At 45.5% G+C, this 20000-nt stretch overlaps 2 protein-coding genes across 7 annotated transcripts in view; one reads left to right on the forward strand and one right to left on the reverse strand.

Moving 5' to 3' along the window:
- LOC134439184 (C-myc promoter-binding protein-like) overlaps positions 1-17934 on the forward strand; it is a 65288-nt gene extending 47354 nt beyond the window's left edge. For all 6 annotated transcript variants that reach the window (XM_063189063.1, XM_063189065.1, XM_063189067.1 and 3 more), the window contains 13 exons: positions 422-574; positions 1144-2558; positions 4122-4341; positions 4496-4599; positions 4859-5034; positions 5877-6002; positions 6160-6340; positions 6543-6659; positions 6954-7091; positions 8131-8248; positions 12699-12861; positions 13284-13348; positions 13621-17934. In XM_063189063.1, the coding sequence (XP_063045133.1) occupies positions 422-574; positions 1144-2558; positions 4122-4341; positions 4496-4599; positions 4859-5034; positions 5877-6002; positions 6160-6340; positions 6543-6659; positions 6954-7091; positions 8131-8248; positions 12699-12861; positions 13284-13348; positions 13621-13757 (3113 nt within the window). In that variant the 3' untranslated portion in view covers positions 13758-17934. The remainder of the gene's footprint in view (positions 1-421; positions 575-1143; positions 2559-4121; positions 4342-4495; positions 4600-4858; positions 5035-5876; positions 6003-6159; positions 6341-6542; positions 6660-6953; positions 7092-8130; positions 8249-12698; positions 12862-13283; positions 13349-13620) is intronic.
- A 431-nt stretch (positions 17935-18365) lies between these two features.
- Positions 18366-20000, reverse strand: part of LOC134439205 (sodium/potassium/calcium exchanger 1-like) — a 14952-nt gene continuing 13317 nt past the window's right edge. The window contains exons 7-8 of the mRNA XM_063189090.1: positions 19933-20000; positions 18366-19663 (exon numbers count right to left, since the gene is read on the reverse strand). The exon at positions 19933-20000 is cut by the window's right edge and continues 99 nt beyond it. Of these exons, the coding sequence (XP_063045160.1) occupies positions 19414-19663; positions 19933-20000 (318 nt within the window). The 3' untranslated portion in view covers positions 18366-19413. The remainder of the gene's footprint in view (positions 19664-19932) is intronic.

Below are 20000 nucleotides of genomic sequence, written 5' to 3' on the forward strand. Positions count from 1 at the left end.
AATTAGTTTGCTGTATGTGTGGGACTTCATGTTTTTGTGTGTGTGCGCGTGTGCTTGTGCTCATGTATGCGTGTGTGTGTCAAGTCAAGTCGGTTTTATTGTCAATTTCTTTACATGCGCTGGTCATACAAAGAATTGAAATTACGTTTCTTACTTTCCCCTGCAGACATAGACATAGACTTTGTGTGTGGACATAGACAATTAGACATAGACAGTACACATACATTACACCTAGAGTAGCCTACCTATTCAATACACATACAGAGATATACAGTGCAAGGCTGGGCAACAGAAGACATACATAGAACATATATTAAAAAGAGGTGTGTGTGTGTGTGTGTGTGTGTGTGTGTGTGTGTGTGTGTGTGTGTGTGTGTGTGTGTGTGTGTGTGTGTGTGTGTGTGTGTGTGTGTGTGTGTAGTGTCTGAGACGGAGAGTGCCAAAGGAAGTGGAGAGTGTCTTCCCCAGCTGGGCTTCCCAGAATCCTCTACTTCCACTGAGCAACGGCCAGGGATTGTCCGCAGCAACTGTTCCTATGACGGCGCCACCCATAAAATTCAAGACAGCTCCTCAGGTTAGTGTGTGTTTGTGTGTGTCTGTGTCTGTGTCTGTGTCTGTGTCTGTGTCTGTGTGTCTGTGCCTGTGCCTGTGTGCGTTGTGTGTGTGCAAGCAGGGAATGATTACAGAGGTCCTGAAGTCAAAATATGTGCACTTTAAAATGTTCTTGTATAATTTCATTTATAATAAAATTTTCCTAAATTCACTATCTGACATTTGGATTAAGCATATATGCATACATCTTTGTTCTCGCTGAAGAATGGGCTTCTCGTGATTATGCGGTTCTCGTAGGAGAACTGCTGTCCATGCCAATCAAAGTGCTTCATGGGGTCCGCGCAGACCACTGTACTTGAGAAACTGAAATTCGTTGGTTACGGTCGTAGTGTGTTGGGCAAGATCGCTGGCCGTGGTGCTGAAGTATGTACTGCCGAGCCCGAGAAATGTCTTCTACGCTGTAAACATTCTCGATGTCGGGAGAGGGGATAGAGGGGCTTTGGCTGGCATGATGTGCGTTTGTTAAGGTTGAGAGCCACATACAGTTCATTTCACAATCTACACTCTTGCTCCTCTTCTCTTCCTCTGCAGCGGTGGCTGGCCTGCTTTTCTCCTCGTCTCTAGAGGACATTGGCGTGTCCCAGGCCCAGCAGGGGGGAGGGGGAGGGGGAGGCAGCCTGCACCGCCGCCAGCCCTTCAGCAGCAGCATCCGGGAGAAGACGCCACTACCGGCGGCCATCTTGGAAGGTCCTCAGGAGCCTCAAGAACAACAACAACAACATCATCATCATCATCTGCATGGCCCCGGGGTCAGGGCTCGTCTCCACAGCAGCGGTGGAGACTCCTCCTCCACACCCACCAGCCACCACCACCTGGGCCTGAGCCTGAGCCAGGGCGAGACCGACCCGCACAAGATCGCCCGCCACATGGGGGACGACGCCAAGATCCTCTCAGGGACCCTCCGCAAGAGCCGCCGGCCCGAGACGCTGGATATTACCAGCACACACAACACTCACCCCAACACACACCCGCACGCACATGTAGATGCGCCGTTACGCAGTCTCACACACCAGCGCTCAGAGGAGGAGGAAGAGGAGGAGGAGGATGATGATGATGATGATGATGATGAAGAAACAGACTCCAGCGATGAGGATATACCAAAGCAGGAGGACAAGGTAGACAACGACTTGGCGGCCATCTTTGATTTGGAAGACCTGGATCTGGATTCGGAAGGCTTTCTGAGTGGTGTTGGTGGTGGTGGTGGAAGTGGGGGCAGTGGCTACAAAGTGGGACTGCGCCGCTTCTCGGTCCCGGCGCCACTCCCCAAGCCGGCCAAGCGCATGGGCATCCAGACAGGCTTCGACCCACTGTCCATCCTGGCCGCCGAGAGCGAGGAGGTGTCGAGCGAGGGGGACCAGGGTGCCAGGGCTCAGACGCCACCGGGGCTGCGGCGCGACCTGGCAGAGGAGATCGAGATGTACATGAACCAAGTGGGCAGCCCGCTCAGCAGCCGCGCCCCCAGCACCACCGACCTGCGCTACCCCGGCAGCCCAGCAGGCGGCGCCTCCACCATCTCCGCGGCCAAGCTGCACGAGATGCGGCGAGGCAGCCTGCCGCAGTTCTCCTCCCGCGCGCTGTCAGTGCCACGCTCACACACCTACCACACACCGCAGCTGCAGCCCCTCTCCCAGTCGCACAAATCACGCAGTGCCCAGCGCTCACGAACGCCCACCCACGCCAACAGCCAGGCCAGGACCAGGCTGTGGTCCTCGCCAGCCTACCCGGACGCAGCCCCTGGTCAGGGGGAGTACAGTGGTGGCAGGTCTGGTTCTGCGTCTGGCATGGGCTCCCCGTCGCCCTCTCCTTCCCCGTACGGGAGCTCCTTTAACCTGGACACGCTGCTGACGCCCTCTCTGGATGTCTTCAAGAGCAGCATGGTGGGGGTGGCCGAGAAGGCAAGCAAGTGGTACTCACGCCTGGCCACCTCCTACACCACGCCAACCAAGGTACAGCATGCAGTATTCTGCACACATGCACACATGCACACGCACACGTGCGCGCACACACAAACAGTGAAATGCTAACAAGCCCACTCATACACACACACTAACATGCAAACACTCAAATTAACAATGACGGCCTGGCCACCTCCTACACCACGCCAACCAAGGTACAGCATGCAGTATTCTGCACACATGCACACATGCACACGCACACGTGCGCGCACACACACACACACACACACAGTGAAATGCTAACAAGCCCACTCATACACACACACTAACATGCAAATACTCAAATAAACAATGAAAGTGTACACATAGGCACACACTCTCGCTTTCACACATTCACACACAATAATCCACAGATACACAAATGCATCACGCACCACATGCTGGATATGAACACAGACCACCTTATTAAGCTACATATGTGTATACCAACCGCGACCCATGCTACCTGAATGACCTGAAGTCATTATCTCTCTATGGAGGGTCGGCGACTAAGCAAATTCACCAGGAGGGGAGCGACCAGAACGAATTAACCAATTGGACTGTTCATACCTCCGAATGTCCCAGGCTGTCATGCCAGAGCAGTTTTGTGGTTAGCTAAATCAAACATGTCACATCCACTACTAAGTCAAAAAACAAACAAAAAACCTAAAATAATCCCCATCCACTGAAATGGTTGACTGCCAGGCAGTGTTTGTATGGAGAATTATTTGAAAAGGCATTTCCATCATAGAGACTGCAGTATTTTTGTAAACTGATGGGTGGATGGATGGATGGATGGATGGATGTGTCAATTGATGAAGAGTGGATGGGGGTTTTAAAGCAGTTCACTTTTGAGTGGATGGGATTAACTGTGGGATGTTTCACAGAAGAGAATTATTGTTTTGATGGAATTGGCTAGTTCCATTTAACCCATATCAATATCCAAGTCGTAGTACATTACTAAAGGCCCTGTGTTATGTCTAGAGATGCACCGGATCCTGATTTTTAGGATCCTGCCAGATACCGAATCCACTGCTTAAGATCCTGCCGGATCCGGAACCGGATACCGGATCCTACGAAAGGGTTGAAACACATAGCCAACTCGCACACCTGGGCCCTTTTTATTACGTTGGCGCAAACTATTTTTAAGACTCATTGGCTTACTGCCACACTGCCTTCAACGGCCGCTTCCAAAGGGCTTTCACTCCATGCAGCGATTGGGGTTGTGAAAGAATGACTGAAAAGCCTCGACTACGTAAAAAGTAGAGATGCCCCAGATCCTGATTTTTAGTTAACGGCCGGATACCGGATCCACTGCTTAAGATCCTGACGGATCCGGATAGTCTGAAAAACCCTATTATCCTGCCAGAACCGGATCTTGGATCCTGTACATCTCTAGTAGTGTAGTACTATGTTAGGTAACTGTTCAATGACTATACTATTACAGCTTTCCTCTATTGGTTTGGCAGACATTATGGGGCTACGCTGCTCATCGCTGCTACCCAAATAGCAATGGCTCTGCCCTTATTACCAAAATGGACACTGTATGACTCATGCTTGTGGTTGTGCGTGCAGGACCCGAGTTCCAGCCGGCGTGCGAGTGTGATGTCGGTGGAGCAGGACGAGCCTGATGGTTTTGATGAGGAGGGGGGAGGAGAGGAGGTGTTCCTGGGGGGGCCCGACATGCCCTTCTCTCCCAACAGGCTGGCACCCCCACCCAGACGCAGCCCCCGACGCAGCCCCGTGCACAGCCCCATCCCCCACGCCAACACCACACGCACCGGCTTTCACAGAGGTAAGGAAAGGTGTGTGTGTGTGTGTGTGTGTGTGTGTGTGTGTGTGTGTGTGTGTGTGTGTGTGTGTGTGTGTGTGTGTGTGTGTGTGTATCCATACATACAGTGGCTAACTTGTGTTTCTCTGTCCCACCCCTGCTCTCTGCCTCTCTTCAGGTTCCCTCCTCTCTCCTCCTCCTGGCTTTCTTCCTGACCGCTCTGATCTGGGCTCTTCTCGATACACCAGCAGCACCAGCATCTTCCAGAACTTCGCCATGGAGGTGTGTGTACTTATGTCGTGTTTGCATTCCTGATAAATGGAAAAAAGGGAATATCAGAAATGTATGTAGTGTATATACACACAGTAAATTTCACAACGTGTGTGCATGCGTGTGTGCATGCGTGTGTGTGCGTGTGTTTGTGCGGGTGACTGTGTGTGTGTGTGTGTGTGTGTGTGTGTGTGTGTGTGTGTGTGTGTGTGTGTGTGTGTGTGTGTGTGTGTGTGTGTGTGTGTGTGTGTGTGTGTGTGTGTGTGTGTAGATCCTGATCTCCAGCTGTTCGCGCTGCAAGACGTGTGAGTGTCTGGTGTATGATGAGGAGATCATGGCTGGCTGGACGGCTGATGACTCCAACCTCAACACCACCTGCCCCTTCTGTGGAAACCCCTTCCTGCCCTTCCTCAACGTGGAGATACGGGATCTGAGAGGCCCTGGAAGGTACTGCTACCTGTTTGTGTTTGTGTGTGTGTGTGTGTGTGTGTGTGTGTGTGTGTGTGTGTGTGTGTGTGTGTGTGTGTGTGTGTGTGTGTGTGTGTGTGTGTGTGTGTGTAATCTCTTTAATGGTGTAGTTATATGTTTTGAACACCAGAGGGCTCACAGTTCATCACTTGAGCAAAGAGTCCGTCTGTCGATGTCTTCTTTTCTGACCAATTCCTCATAGATGTTTTCATGTGTCTGTACTGTAAACCAGTGTTTCTCAACTGGAACAGTCTTGGGACCCACCATTTTCCACTCTCATTCGGTCGCGACCCAATTTTTAAGCGATACTCGAATGACTGGTTGCACGCTACTGTCTCGCATAAACATTCTGATTTTATCTATGACAACAGACGACACACGTTCAATCGCCTATCAAAATAAAAGTTGTAAATTGTTGCAGGAAAAGTTGGATGATTTTTTTATTTTTTTTTATTTAGCGAATCAATGAATTACATTTTTTTTTTTTACACCATGGCTCCGCGACCCACCCATGACCCCTCAGCGACCCACTTTTGGGTCGCGACCCACCAGTTGAGAAACTGCTGTAAACATCTCTAGTGTGTGCTCACTGCTTATGCTATGCAGTCTGCTTCTGATCAGGTGATTTGGTGCAGGCTTTCTGTGTAGATGGGGATGAGGACCAGTGTTACAATATTTACAGTATTAGTCATTGACATTATAATTCTCACTTTTCCTTTTTATTAATCCTGAGGGAAATTAAGGTGTCATTAAGGTGTGTGTGTGTGTGTGTGTGTGTGTGTGTGTGTGTGTGTGTGTGTGTGTGTGTGTGTGTGTTTCAGGTTGTTCCTAAAGAGTAGTCCGTCTGCAGATGAGGCCAACTCCTCTTCCTACTCTGTGTCCACTGGGTTAGACACCGGAACCTCCACTCTCTCACCACCCTCCCCACCCCCTATACGCGCTAACAGGTACACATTCATTCACTCGTGTTGTCTCTCTCTCTCTCCCTCTCTCCCTCTCTCTCTCTCTCTCTCTCTCTCTCTCTCTCTCTCTTTAGATGTATTAATTGTTATTTCACTGTCCTTCTCCCTCTCATGTGTGTGTGTGCTCTATCTGTGCGTACAGGAGCAGCTCCTTCTGCCGGGCCCCGTGTATAGACATCCCAGCGGAGCGCCAGCAGGGCTCCCTGTCCCCCGGGGCCCCCATGGCGCGCAGCGTGAGTGCCTTCGGGCCCCTGGAGGAGTCCCCGCGGCCCCTACACCGGGTCACCACCGGCAGCCTGCCCGGCCGTCTCAACGAGGACCAGGTGAGACACTTACACACACTCACACTCACACCTACACACGCACAAACACACACACACACACACACACACACACACACACACACACACACACACACACACACACACACACATTTGCCTCTATAGTATCATTGTATGTAACGCTGTGTAATTCCTGAATACACACTAACTCCATCCCCCTTCTGTGTCCTTCTGGCTATGTCAGGACCCTCTGAGTATGGAGTGGCGTCTGCATCACCCTGAGCCGGTGACGGTGCCCTACCTGAGTCCCCTGGTCCTCTGGAAGGAACTGGAGAGCCTGCTGGACAACGAGGGAGACCAGGTGTGTGTCTGTGTCTGTGTCTGTGTCTGTGTCTGTATGTGTGTTCATGTGAGTGTGTGTGTGTTGGTGTGCGTGCGTGCGTGCGTGACAGCTTGTATGCATGTGCAAGTGTATGCTTGCACACTAATGTGCTGTGTACTCTTGTACATACGTTACATGTGATAATATTAATATAATATGATCATGTGATGATATGATCATGTGATGATATTAATAAGTTTGTTGTAGTACTTTAATTCTGCAGTCTCTTGTTTTGTGTTGATGTTAATGTTTGTTTTCCTCTCTCTTGTCCAGGCTATTACCTTGTCAGGGCTGGTGGACCACCATCCCATCATCTTCTGGAACCTGGTGTGGTACTTCAGGAGGCTGGACCTGCCCAGCAACCTGCCAGGCCTCATCCTCACCTCCGAACACTGCAACAGAGGCTCTCAAGTGAGGAATCACATCGCTTTGAACCACATGCCATAATGGACAAAAATGGGTTGTTGTATGTTGACGCGGTGGATAAACTGAGTGTGTACATATACTATTTGAGGTTTAACACTTCCCATGTAACCCTGGATGAATGATTTTTGTCCTGCCTTAGGAGAAGAGTGTGATGTACATCTTAGTACCTTATACATACAAAAGATACAGAGAAACAAAACATAAACCCAAGCACAAATTCTACACTCACAAGACCTTTTACTCGCAAAAAAGCTGATAACTATGCAACTTCATATACAGTCCTGCACTATTCCATAGAAGCTTATACGTTTCTAGTGTAAAGCACCTTATGAAGCAGAGCAGGTGAATGTGAGTTGTGAGTTTCTAGGTCGCTGGTGCTGCATAGTGAGGATGGGGAGCAGCTGCATGAAAACTGTCAGAACTGAGAAGCCATGAATGATTTATAATACTCACACTGTTTCTGTGTGTGCGCCTGTGCGTGTGCATGCATGTGTGTGTCTGCGTGTGCCTGTGTGTGTGTGTGTGTGTGTGTGTGTGTGTGTGTGTGTGTGTGTGTGTGTGTGTGTTTGCTGCCTCTCTGCCCTGTTTTCTACACTTGTCTCCCTCTATAGTGGAGAGGATGCATCATGAGTGGTTCTAATAGCGACATCATTTGTCTTGTGTGCCACTTTAGAGCCAAAAACAGACAAAAACTAAATGTGACAAATGACACCAAAACATAGGCCTGTGTATGTGTGTGTGGGTATGTGTATGTGGGTTGAGTGTAGGTGCATGCAGGTGTATTCATGCATGCTTATTTGGCTAAATATGTTAAAATTGAATGTGTTGGATACAGACAAATCTTAAGTTAAGACACACACAGATGTCATGTAGAATTACATAATGTACAGGCCCGCACGCACACACACACTTACATACACACGCGCGCGCGCACACACACACACACACACACACACACGTGTTCGCACACACACACACACACACACAGCCTTACTCTTGGCATGTCCTCCTGTCTCCTCTGCAGGTCCCTCGTGACTGGATGTCTGAGGACAGTAAGCATGTGCTGGTGCAGATCCTGTGGGACAACCTGAAGCTCCACCAGGACCCTGTCCAGCCCTTCTACATCCTCTGGAACACACAGAGTGAGGACCAGTGGCTGTGTGTGTGTGTGTGTGTGTGTGTGTGTGTGTGTGTGTGTGTGTGTGTGTGTGTGTGTGTGTGTGTGTGTGTGTGTGTGTGTGTGTGTGTGTGTGTGTGTGTGTGTGTGTGCGCGCGTGCGCACGTGCAGTGCAGTGCAGTGCACGCTGTGCTTGTTTTCACCTGTTTTTGATGTTCTTTACTGATTTGAAGTAGAAGTCTGCAATTTGTGTTTTTAAGTCATATTGCCTTGAACATGGTATTCCAAAACTAGTACATGATATAGCCCATTACAGAAGATTCTCTACAGTAGGTCCTCCAAAGCCTGTAGAATTGTTTACAAAATTTCAGCGCTCCCTCGGTTAGCCAATCAAAACATGTTGGCTCAATCGATGCATCGATCCTAGGGCTGGTGGTTCAATAATCGATTCATCCACAAGAGAATTGGTTAATCAGTGTTAATTGATTAATAGATTTTTGTTATTATTAAGTTCTTTTTTCGAGGGTTTTTTGTCCTGCAGTAATAATAATACTGACTGTAATAATGATGTTACTCAAATGAAATACATGCAGATGTCAGCTTTTGTAAATTTATGTAACATTCCACACATAACTCAAGCCTGTAAGGGGAAAAAAATGAAGTGAAGCATGGAACAGGTCACAGGACGCCGTGAATTTTTGACAGCTGTCATCAAGTAATGCTGGCCGGCAGCTGTAGTTAATTTGGCCACAAACTTGACATTGACAACCGCACATCCTCTTTTGACCGGGGCCGAAACTTGCAGCAGCTGCTCGCACCCTCAATGCAATTCAAAGACCGGAGTGAACGTTTTTTATAAATCATGGCATTGCACCCACTGCCCATGCACACCGTGTCCTCAGGTTACGGAACTACACCGTGGCTAATGCATTTTTCAGCCATTAATCATTTTTCTCCAATCTACTTTCTTTGGTCAAACGTGTAGTGGTAAGCAGCTGGACTTGATGAACTTGCCTGCTGCCTACAACAAAATTACTGTATTTATACCTGAGGTTATGGTGTGTGGTGGACTCTCACGCAAACAGATCAGAAGCTGGGTCATGAAGCAAAGAAGAGTTTTCTGTGTAGGCCTACAGTCAAGCACATCTCCATGGCAGACTATGATGCTATGAAGCACTACACTGACATTGGGATTTCTCTACAGGAAGCTGTTTAGCTTGGTCAAGTTGGCACATAAATATATATATGTACTAGGAGTGGGCATAGATTAATTTTTTTAATCTAGATTAATCTCACTGTAATTATGAAATTAATCTAGATTAATCTATATCAAAATGGCTCATTCAGAATAGGCACGCTAGCAAAATAATGCCGAAAAAAACCTTGGGGTTTCTTAAGACAGATGGCACATAAGACCAGAGCTCATCTTTTTTTTCCAAAATGCATCTCATCTTCAAAAAATGGTTATGTTGATACTTGGTGAAGAAAAAAATATGTGTTAAGTGTGTCCAATATGTTAGGAAGCATTTACAGTTATAATATAAATAAATATATACATTTCAAAATGAACAGCGCTATAAGTTGTAGAGGCAAATACAGATAAATCTATCAAGCATTTAGGCTATTTAAACAAAATGACCTCAACAATTCAGCATTTCTAATGGGCAGAGAGAGAGAGAGAGAGAGAGAGAGAGAGAGAGAGAGAGAGAGAGAGAGAGAGAGAGAGAGAATCTGCCACTGACTGTAAAAAAAGAGCAGCGGCTCCTTTAAGAGAATTAGGAGCTCTGCGCGCACTAGGCACAGCAGCCCTCAGAAAAGCCAGGCTACCGGCTATCTAGAACCTACAGCACTGGCACACGGCGATTTGACCTAAACCTGCCAGTTGTTCTCAGAGTTAGAATGCCAGAGGAGTTACAACTCAAAAGGAATTCCGTTTGCAAAAAAAAAAAATCAAGCGCGACAACCGCGAGGATTATTACCGTTTGACATGAGAATATCTCACTGAGTCGCAAATGTGCGCGATTGCAACACAAACATTCAGCAGAGTAGATATTGACAGTTTCAGTTTGACAAACTTCAAAATGCATTTCACACGGAATGTTTTGCAATTATGGCACAGGCAAGATTTCTGGAAGTTGTTTAGGCTATGTGTTCCATGCAATGCCTGAGGAAATGTAGGCTATGTCGGCTGGTAGCCAACTCACACACAATAATGTCTCTATGCTTCACCTCAAACAATAACGTCTCTTTAGTCTACCACTTGTGAAAAAGCACTCAAACAACACCTACCACGGCAGAGGGATTAATGTTTTCAGCATGCAAACACTTCATATTTAGTAGGTCTGCTGAAGCAACAGATGGAAAGGAGAAACGGCTGGAGCGCAGTCTGAAACTGAAAGCGTCTGTCAATTAATTGCAATGGTGACGTGCATACCCAAACTCCAAACCTATATAGAGCTCTTCAGCGTTGACGTCAACTTGTATGCGGCGTTTGGACTACCGGTTCCATGGCGATTTTTTACATTGCAAAACGCCATAGAGATTCAGGTTTGGCAAAAATATAAGTTGCACGGCAACAACGAACATTAGCGTGTCCCCGCATCCCTTTCTCATTAGTGGAACGGATCGTATCATCATGTTGGTGTATTCACATGTTAAATCATGACGATTATAATTCAATATTGCTAACCCCTTTCTGATCATTAAAACTTCCGAACTACATACTTTCCTTTGGTTGCCATGGGTACAACCTTCCGCACGTACATGCCGTTAGATACAGGCGCCGCTTCTGTAGTCGCCAAAAGCTTCCGGGTTTAGCATATGGACGCAACATCGTATTTATGTCGAAGTTTGACACAAAATGATCAACCATGTCATACCTACAGCCTATTTTTAACACCCTCGACAGTTTGCGGGGGTTCGCTAAGCGCGTACTTGCACTCGGAGCTTATTTGAAATTTACCCCTATTCATTCCCAATGGAGGCCGGAAGCCGATAGGAACCAGGACGTCCTTAAATGCTAACATGAAAGACTACAATCTACTACATGCTTCCGCTTCCGCTGAAGAACTCTATTTGAGAATAGATTAACGTGCGATATTTTCTTTATCGCGCGATAAGAGTCTCACATTGTCGCAGCACGTTAACGCCGATAACGGCCCACCACTAATATGTACGCACGGTGGTTAGTGAATTTTGGGGTTTCTGAAGAGACGGGCAAGAGGACTAGAGAAGTTTACTTTTGTCTCCATCTGAAATGTTTTATCCTTGTTTTAAAATATCGGACCTTCAGGTACCTGAGCTTATCTGTGTGTGTGTGTGTGTGTGTGTGTGTGTGTGTGTGTGTGTGTGTGTGTGTGTGTGTGTGTGTCTGTGTGTCTGTGTGTCTGTGTGTCTGTGTATGTGGGTGTGTGTTTGTTGCTCGAATGTGTGTGTGTCTGGCTGTGGGTGTGTTTTAATGTGTGGTCTTTGTCCTTCAGGGCTTAAGTGCACTCTGTTTCTTCAGAGTGAGTCTTATTTTCTTCTCTGTTTTCCTCTCTGCATCTCTGTTCTCATGCCTGTATCTAGCATAGGAGTTATTACTCTGCCTGTGTACATGTTACATGGAACCCTATTGCAAATCATTTGTTTTCATTTATATTGATGGTCCATGTACTGGTGTGTATTTAGTACCAATCTGGTAAATGCAATAAGCACACACGTCATGTACTTGTTTCCTTCTCTCTCTGGTCTGTAAATTCCCTGCGTTGTTATGGCAACAACTGCTATCTGTGTCTTGTAATGTGTCTGGGATACAGTGGTCGTGGTTTGTGTCTGTCTGTATGTATCCTTGATATGTGTTTATGCACTGATATGCAGGTGAATGATAATTGAAGTGTTGTCAGTGAATGACATTTTGCTGCCAGTTCTTGTTTGGTGGTGTACTGTGTTTTGTCGTAGTGGTGTGTCTTTGTACAAGCTGTTAAGTCTGTTGCTGTGTTGACAATTTGTTTTGTGTGGCGTGTACCAGTCCTGTCTGCTTGTTCAATGTCCGTGTTGGTACTCGTGTCTACCAGCATTGAGGGATGCTCTTTTTGGTATTTATTTACACTTGCATCCTATTTGTTTGGGTTTGTCTCCTGTTCTGAGTGGAGAATGTTAAGGTGATGTTTTCATATGTCTGTACTGTAAACATCTCTGGTGTGTGCTCACTGCTTATGCTATGCAGTCTGCTTCTGATCAGGTGATTAGGTGACAGACTCTCTGTGTAGGTGGGGATGAGGACCAGTGTTTACAATATTAACAATATTAGTCATTGGTATTATAATTCTCACTTTTCCTTTTGTGTGTGTCTGTGTGTGTGTGTGTGTGTGTGTGTGTGTGTGTGTGTGTGTGTGTGTGTGTGTGTGTGTGTGTGTGTGTGTCTGTGTGTGTCTGTGTCTGTGTCTGTGAATATATGTGTGAATGTATGTGTGTGTGTGTGTGTGTGCTCACAGGTCTGAGTTACCCGGTGTGCCGCGTGGCCCATGAGAAGGAGGGTGTGTTTGGGGAGGAGGTGCTGCAGGGGGTGGTGAGGAGCATCCAGAGGAACGACATCCACAGCCCCATGTGCCACATGCTGCAGCTGCTCACACACACAATGGGGGTCCGCAGACAGAGGTACCTAGTCAACACACACACACACACACACACACACACACACACACACACACACACACACACACACACACACACACACACACACACACACACACACACACAGTGTGCCACATGCTGCAGCTGTTAACACACACACTGGGGGTCCACAGGCAGAGGTACGTACGTACACATGTGCACACGTACACATGCAAATGCACACACACACACACACACACACACACACACACACACACACACACACACACACACACACACACACACACACACACACAAAGCTCTGGGTCTGTAGAACTTTTGGGAGGCAAACACCACACATTGTACATGCCCATAATCCAACAGACACACCAGTTCCCACTCTTCACACAGTGTAGAGAGCCAGTAAGTGAAGAGTGTCTCTCCTTTATGCTCCTCATCTCCTCCAGGAGTCTCTACAGGGATATCCTCTTCTTATCCCTGGTGGCTCTGGGCAGAGACAGCATCGACATCGGTGAGCTGACTTGCTTATTTCGCGATTTGATACTTGTGCCAAAATGCCAATTGCATCTCCTTAGCTTTATGCAAAATCCGCTCATATCTCCTTTCGTCTCGTCTCATCTCATCTCCTCCTCTCCTCTCCTCTCCTCTCCTCACCTCTTCTCCGCTCGTCTCCTCTCCTCTCATCTCCTCTCTGCTCCTCATCTCCTCCCCTCTCTGTTCCTCCTCCCTTCTCCTCGTCCTCCTGTCTTTTTTTCTATTCCTTCCCCTTTTTGTCGTTCTTAGATGCGTTTGACCGTGAGTACAGGCTTGCGTACGATCGTCTGTCTGCAGCCCAGGTGAAGATGACCCATAACTGCGACCGGCCGCCCAGCGCAGGGGTCATGGAGTGCAGGAAGACCTTTGGAGAGCCTTACCTCTGAGTCACACACACACACACACACACACACACACACACACACACACACACACACACACAGATGTACAGGAATATGCTCATAGTACTCCATACACATACAGTACATGTGAACACTCCTACAATATACATCACAGACTCACATACAGTATATGGTCACATGCACGTGTGCACATGCTCATAGTGCTGACGTCTCAACCAGCGTGTGCTGAGTCATCTGTTACTATGGCAACTGCTGGCCTCATATACAGGGTACTGTTTTTTACCGCTAAAAGTGGAAGGTCACCCAGGCTACTAGTGATACAAGAGTATCATTTCATGATGCTTTTTACGAGGCTGTCGTCATGGTTTTGTAGTTGGAAACCTAGCAGCAATAATGTGTCCACTTTTAAAGGTATTCATATGAAACTGCAACTAATTAGACATGTTGTCACGTCTTTGTTTTATACTGCATGTCACACTGGTCAGGCAGGGTTTTTTACTTTCAGTAGATATTGTTGTAACTAGGGATGCTTTGGAGTAATGCCTGTGTAAACACACATGGAGACATGTACACAGTCAGACACATACTGTAGTTTCATGACATGCTTTGGGTCATTGTGAGTGTAGGAGTATGTACAGTATGCAGGTAAAGGTCAAGGTCGGGTTTAGCTTTGTAGTCTTGAGATTTCCTCAGAGCTAATGGGAAGTCCGTTGTGTTCCTGGCCGAGGTTTGGTCAAAGAGAAACTTGGCCAGCGTCACAGGAAGGCCCAAGGCTGAAATACTATCAGGTGCGGAGCTATAAGAGGGGCGAGCGGGGCTCGAGTTCCTCTGCCCAGGCCCCTCCCGTATTGGTTTTGGGGGCACTATCTTGACCTTGGCAGGTTGTATGAGGGGCCCTATCAGTGTTTTGCACTAGGGCCCTGTGCAATTGTACCGCCACTGAATACTACCTATTGTTCAACAGACTGGATGCTTTATTTTAGTTCTTTGGTCAGTATGTCCATCGGCATGAAGCCATTGAGATTATGAACAATAAGATTGTACAAAAGAAAATATTAAGATGGAGTATAAGCTTGTTTTTTGCCAATATATTGATTTTTTCATGCTGCTTTCATCTAGTTGTTGTGCAACTCAATGAGTAACGGTACAGTCATGACATAGGGAACTGTACACTACTATATGGTCCTATATATCACTCATGCTGCTTCTTAGAGCCATCTCACTCACACCCTCTGCACTGCCGGACTTAGAGAGCTGGAGCCAAAGACACACAACAGAACCTCTACCGTCCGCCACTCAGATTCCCAGCTCAATGCACGCACACACACACGCACACTCACAACCTCACACACACACACTCCCCTCCTGTAGCTTGCAAGCCAGACTGGATAACACAGAGACATACAGAAGCTAAGAAGGTATTACTAAACAGTGTATACCTTAGCCATGAAGGTAGTACTGCACTAGTCCGCTAATGAGATAGCACCAAGTAGTTCCAGCGGTATTAGAACAGAGAAACAATACAAAGCACCCCCCTTGCTGGTGGGAAGTATTACAACAGGTACCAAGGCACTGTTTCATCTCAATACAGGAGACAGATGACAGGCTAAACATGTTTGAGAAAAATAATGCATACTATTACATGGAGTGGCGTTTGAATGCCTCCCTGCTACTGTAGCAGCGTAGAGTGGTGCGCATTGACGTTACATACAGTTAGGTGCCTGTACAGTAGGCCTAAATGCTATTTTGTGTAGGGAGCCAGTACACATACTGTAAATATGTATATTCCATCCTAGAAGGTGGTCTCTATTGGTATATTTATCTCAAAAGGGCACTTTTACAACTATTATTGTTATTATTGGCGATGACAATGACAATGTTAAACTATTTTTTACAATAATGGAGAATTAGGTACATATTTGGTGCTTTATAGAGTAGATGCTTCCATGTGTTTTTATAGCTTTCTTTGTGTGTCAGTCAACATGGAGTAAACCTGAGTGTGGAGAACGCATCACACAATAATGATAAAAGTAAAGTGTGTTGCCAAACGAGGACTATATCCAATGAAATACCATTATAGGTGGGTTTTGTAACCAGATGCCTTTTTTTGGTAGTTTTTTCTGTAATGGAAGTGTGAATCTCTATTCTGAGGTTAAAAAAGTGCAGACAAATGCAATGGTTTGGTTTGTTTACACACATGATAAGTCTCTTTTCTTTTTTTTGCTGAGTAGCATTGTTAAAGTCCCAGTTATGCTGCTTTAAGCTTTGTGTACATGTAAACCTCAAGATGCTGTCTGTTTCAGAGTTGCTTTTACATGTCAAGCTGTGTATACATTTCTCATCTCTTGAGACACCAGGCGATATTCTTTGAAGCAGGTTTAGCCAAATATCTCAACTTGGAGCAAGGCATAAACCTCCTAAAATAAAAGGAGAGGCCTGCGGCCTTATTATTTTATCTGGAATATGAAGGTGAGTGCTCCTCCACTAGGTGGTCTACAACTCACCTCTTTTAGTTACTAAAACACCCACTTGCTACATTCTCAAGACACTAGTATGTTACAATCACTGAAAACTAAACTCACTGCTCTTGGAATGCTCCTGGATGTCCCCATCTCTACAGCACACAGTGACTTTGCCATGTTAAAGAGTCTTTAGATGCAAACATCCTCTAAAAACCCATTACATACATACAGATGTTTAAAAAACTAGTCTCAATAAAAAGGCAATAAAATGTTATGAAGTATAACAAATCAAGCCCAAACATAACATAATGGACTGATTTTAATTCTATGAAATGTATGGAAATACATTTTTTTCTTAACTCGTCATAAATACACTTAGAGGGTTTTGCATCTGAACTCTTCATTTATTGTCAGATGCTTTTATTTAACCTATGTATGTATTTTTCCTCATTGAAGAGGGTGTCAGTAAGTTTCAGCCTCACCTGTGTAAGTGTGTAATGTTTTAACCTGTGGAGATATGTTAGGGGAGGGAAAGGGGGACGGTGGCCATCTGTGTCCTCATCAGCCTTGTGGCATTTCATTATAGATATAAAACTAGATGTTGTGTTGACTACGCCAGTCTGTTGGAATGAATGGCTCTATTTGATGCCCTCCATCTTTGTTCAGTGGTAACACTGTTTGAATGAACATCAGTTTTCAACGCGATAAAATATCATCTTGACTGACAGTTTGAAGGTGGTGGCGTCCAAGGTTTGCCATCATGCCAAAAGGCTAAACGAGACATCTAGTGTTCTATATTTATGGTGTTTCATGGTTAGTGACAAAACACACACCTTCCCCCCACTTGTACTCATTTTGAACGTTTAAGAGTTCTATGGTGGGACTACTCATTGGTACAGTATGACGTCATGGCTGCTGGAGGTGGTCCTCTTCCCTGAGGCGTCCAATGACAGCTGGCCACATCCCTGATTGATGTCAGACGTCACCAATAACGAGAAAGTGTATTTGCACAGAAATGAGAATCAGATACTGAGTTATCAGTATCGCTAAAAAAACTTGAAGATTGTCTCAGAATTATACATGCAAAGGGAATAATTGAAATTACTGTTACTGCATATATCTTGTTTTAAAAAGACAGAAAATAAGAATAGAATATTTTGCTTTGGTGTATGTACATTTCAACCTATGCTTTGGAAGGTGTGTATTTAATGGAATGCATCAGTGCAAGCAGAGAGTCATACTTTGCCAAGCATAGTAATTCTGTCAAATGCACACCTTGAAGGTTGTTATCCCACTTATGGCCCAGTTATGAATTTGAGAGACATTGAAAACTTTATATCAGAACATGCAAGTTATTCTATAATTTCTGCACAATGTGGAACTAGGCTATCGTCTGTTGTTTCACCCCATCTACTGATCAAAATGGAAGGGGAAAAACCAACTGTTAAATTGGTTCTTACAGTTGCTGTTGGGCATTGGTATGGTATTGGCTTACTACACTTGAATGCCTGAATTTTAGAACTATTTTCAAATCGTCCCACAAAAACGTAATGCACAGAACAGTAGCCAATCAAAGCAGACTTCTATTTGACCGGGTCATAGGTAAAGATAATCTTTTATAAAGCCTTTAATCTTTTTATTGTGCTGTAAACATACAGTATAGTTCGCTCTGTGGATCTAAACTGGGGTCAATTGGTGGGGAATTAATCCATACGCTCCTCAGATGTAAATAAATCAGCTTTTTTTCTGAGAAAAGTGTTTGTCAGTGCTTGTGTCTCTGTTTGGTGATGTCTTAAGGTGTTCAACTCAAAATGTAGCCTATTTATGAGATACATAGAGTACATTTTCTCCATACAGTATTCTTTTTCATAGTAAATAACATCAATTATGAATGAGTATTGTATTGTTAGATTGTAATTGTAATAATGAAATAATCATTTTTATCCTTTGCCTTAAAATACCCAAGGTCACAAATTCATAATCAACAATGGAATTCTACATTTCACCTGAAAACTGAACCAGATGAGTTAAAATTCATTATCTGAGTTTATGACTTCAGGTTTGATACTTCCTAAATATCACAAAATATAAATATAATATCACGTCCTGCTTGATAATTAGTCGTAACTTAGTGATGATCACAGGTAATCTCGCTTTCTTTGTTTATTTTATTTCCTTTGCTAGGTGCTGTATTCGCACCATGTGTAAGGTATACAGACTTTGAATTTCATCTCTCCTTTCTGGAACCAGTCAACAGAATGGTCTACAACACCACACAAATACAGTATATCTATTTCGTAAAAACTCCTCAACCTTACATTTACTGACTGAAAAATAAACTAGTTTGATAATCTATGAGTGAGTGTTACAGAAGCACAATGTGATGGAAGGCACTCATATGGTGGACTTGATAATGGATACAATCTCACACATTGATCTTGCAGTTATTCAGAAGAGTTAACGGGTTCTTCCATAGCCCTGTATGCTAATAAATGTACATACATCCACCTTGTTACGCCCTGCCCATATCATATTATTTCGTAATCTGACAGAACTTCTGATCTGCTAGTTTTGGTTAATGGTCACCATTGAGGTCTATGGACGCCACTGCACAACTGGAAATCCAATGAGAGCTTCAATGCTCCAATATGGTACAGGTGGATGATAAGGTAGGTACATGGCTATGGAGTGCATTATGAGTCGTTCAGTTCATATAGCATTAACTGTTCACATGATTGCACAATTGGTACATATACATTTGTTGTCAATTGTGGTGATGACATGATGGAAAGACATTTTAATCCTTAATGTGTACAGCTTTGAATTGGCTTCGTCCATGTGCTTTGTGTGTCTGTGTGTTTTAAGTCCTTGTGTGAAAGCTTCAAATACCTTCTGTGGGTCCATTCCTCCATCCAGCACTGATGAAGGATATGAAGTGGACAGGATGTTAAGTGGGTTCATGTGCTTTGATAAGCAACAGAAGCGATCACACATTACTTAGCTGACATTTAGAGTCACAGCACAGCTCTCAGCTTTATGGCTTTTCATCAACAGCTGGCTTTTCATCAAATCGCAGCCATGCATCCCTACATGCCATTTCCTGTCCTAGGATGGAACCCAGTGGCAAGTAAGAATCTCCTATTAATTGCTATTTCCTGTGGCAGCACACAGTTTGTGGCCAGACACCAAATCAGGTAGCTCCCCACTCCCCAATGATATCACACTGAGATAGGGCAGCGCAGGATGCGTTTCTCCAACAGCACGCTGAGCAGCAGGAAGAGGAAGTAGAGCACGAACATGGCAAGACCCAGATGCTGGCTCATCCTCCAGCGGCACGCCATGATGGAGACGATGACCAAGAGCAGCATGAGGAAGAGGAGCACGATGGAGCAAAAGAGTCCGTTGCTGCTGACCGGCACCGCACTGCCACCATGCCACAGGGAGAACAGCAGCCACGGCACCGGCAACCTGTACACACACACACACATGGTGGAACAGCAGCACAGGAGTCAAGTTACTGCATGTGACATTGGCATCTCAAGCTGGGCTTGAGGCAAGACTTACACTGCCCTGCCACCGTACCAGAGTGAGAACAGCAGCCACAGCACCGACAAACTGGATACAGGCACACACTGGCAACAACACATCACATATTATACTATACAAAATGGGGTATTTTATTGTGTATGAGTGTAGATATGTGTGTTGGGTTATACTGTATAATATTGCCTCCCTACCCAACAGTGATGTCAAAGATGTTGGAGCCCACTGAGCTGGACACAGCCATGTCTCCCAGCCCCTTACG

Source organism: Engraulis encrasicolus, chromosome 22 (assembly GCF_034702125.1).
Source record: "Engraulis encrasicolus isolate BLACKSEA-1 chromosome 22, IST_EnEncr_1.0, whole genome shotgun sequence".
In the NCBI taxonomy this organism is placed as follows: domain Eukaryota; kingdom Metazoa; phylum Chordata; class Actinopteri; order Clupeiformes; family Engraulidae; genus Engraulis; species Engraulis encrasicolus.